This window comes from Lactuca sativa, chromosome 6, assembly GCF_002870075.4.
Source record: "Lactuca sativa cultivar Salinas chromosome 6, Lsat_Salinas_v11, whole genome shotgun sequence".
Taxonomy (NCBI): Eukaryota; Viridiplantae; Streptophyta; class Magnoliopsida; order Asterales; family Asteraceae; genus Lactuca; species Lactuca sativa.
In genome coordinates, this window is record NC_056628.2 from 73,986,662 (window position 1) to 73,988,774 (window position 2,113).

General features: G+C 39.9%; 1 protein-coding gene across 1 annotated transcript; it reads right to left on the reverse strand.

The window, feature by feature from the left end:
• Positions 1–367: 367 nt before the first annotated feature.
• On the reverse strand, positions 368–1,833 carry LOC111890141 (uncharacterized). The gene is made up of 2 exons (XM_023886294.2): positions 1,741–1,833; positions 368–1,651 (listed from the first exon to the last, which is right to left on the reverse strand). Exons 1-2 carry the CDS (start codon positions 1,831–1,833, stop codon positions 368–370), a joined length of 1,377 nt encoding a protein of 458 aa, XP_023742062.1.
• Between the last annotated feature and the right edge of the window lie 280 nt (positions 1,834–2,113).

Consider the following 2,113-nt stretch of genomic DNA (forward strand, 5'->3'; position numbering starts at 1 on the left):
TACACGACCCGTGTAAATTAAAAGGGAGAATTTACACGGTCGTGTAAACCCCTGAATCATATATACCGTGTTTAATCGTTTACACGTCCCGTGTAAATGCAAGGCATAAGTTTACACGGCAGTGTAAAATTTTGAGAAAGCCAAAAAATTTGATTTTTTTCACTTTTTGAAATTGCAACCCGCTAAACCTCGACTGCTCGAAAAATGATTTTAACCCTTTTTTAGCATGAAAAACAACTTGGAATTTTGAAAACAAAGAAAATACAATGAAAATATACAAAATGACAAAAATACCCCCGGGTTGCCTCCCGGTTAGCCGCCCCTTTTTAATGTCGTTGGCTCGACTTGGACCCCATCTATTTGTGCTTCAGTCTGGATACGTGGGCCTCTCTAACATATCATCACTCCTCACATGCTTCGTGTCATCAATAAACTCTAAAATCTCCAACACTTCATTATACATATCAAACTTCTTTGCAAGCTCTTTGGCTTTGTCCCTGTCTTGTTTCCATGACAAAACTAATTCTAGAAATTCATTGTTAGACAAGTACAAACCCTTTTTTGTTGAGGGATTGATCAAATTGACAAAATTAATAGATTGAACATCAAAAGGAGTCTTTTTTGCTTCATGCACATTGAAGTTGATAACTTCACCATAAAATTCCATACTCAAAGTTCCATTGTAGACATCAATTTTTGTTTTAGAAGTTTTAAGAAAAGGTCTAACCAAAAGTATGGAACTTGAACTTGGAGAGTCATCATCTCCCATATCTAAGACATAAAAATCAGCCGGGAAGACAAATTCATCGACTTGCACTAACACGTCCTCCAATACTCCCTTTGGGTGTACCAAAGACCGGTCAGCAAGTTGGATGATCACACCGTTTTTGCTCAATGTTCCGACACCAATTGATTTGAAAAGAGAATATGGTAGGAGATTTACGGATGCACCTAGATCAAGTATAGCTCGGGGTACATAAAGATTTCCCAACTTGCAAGGCACGGTAAAGACATCGGGATCCTTGCACTTCGGGGGCATCCTCTTTTGCAAAACCGCGGATACATGCTCCCCAACCGTTACGACTTGATTTCCTTTTAATTTCTTTTTAGATACACAAAGATCCTTAAGGAACCTTGCGTATCTAGGTACCTGCTTGATGACCTCAAGGAGTGGAACTTTGATTTGAACTCTCTTGAACATTTTCATGATCTCATTCTCCTCCCGTTCTTTCTTCGTGCTCTTTAATCTTTCAGGAAATGGAACGGGTGTGGCTTTAGACTCAGTGATGAAGGGCTTCTTTTCAATCGTTTTCTCTTCCTCCTTCTCTTCTTTGGTCGTCTCTTCAACTACTATTTCTTCTTCCTTTTGATCAACCGACAATTTTGGACCATCATAACTCTTCCCGCTTCTCAATGTGATGGCACATACATTGTGCCTTGGGTTTGCTTCAGTTTGGGCAGGCAACTTTCCTTGAGATTCTAGTTTGCTTACGGAAATAGCAAGCTGTGAAACTTGTTTCTCTAAGTTCTTTATGCTTGCTTTTGTCTCTTGTTGGAAAACTTGTGTACTAGTTGCCAAACTTTTCACTATGTCCTCTAAAGGCATACTTGATGAACCCGCTTGTTGAGGAGGGTGTTGTGGTTGCCTTGGCTGAAAGTTTTGTGGTGGAAAAGGTAGTCTTTGTTTGTATTGATGTGGTTGAATTGGTTGGTAGTTCCCTTGTTGATTTCCTCCCCAACCTTGATTGTTGTTGCATCTTTGATAACCTCGTGGCTACTCATATCCCCTTTGACTAGATCCCAGAAAACCTCCCATGGCTTTTGCTTCTTCATAATCTTCCTCTTGAAGTTGAGGGAACATGTCGGTTGGATGTTAAACTTGTGTACAAATACCACAAGGTCTAACTGTTGGTGGTTGCACGCCCTTGTCCTTTGCAAGCATCATTACTACCTTAGTCAACTTAGAAAGTTGACTTTCAATTTTTGGGGTGGAAATTTCTTTCACTCCTCTTGGTGCATCACTGTACCGTTCTTCTTCTTGGACTGTGTGCTTAGACTCTTCTGCCATGTTCCTGATAAGAACTCTAATTTCTGTTGGAGTCTTATCAGCTAT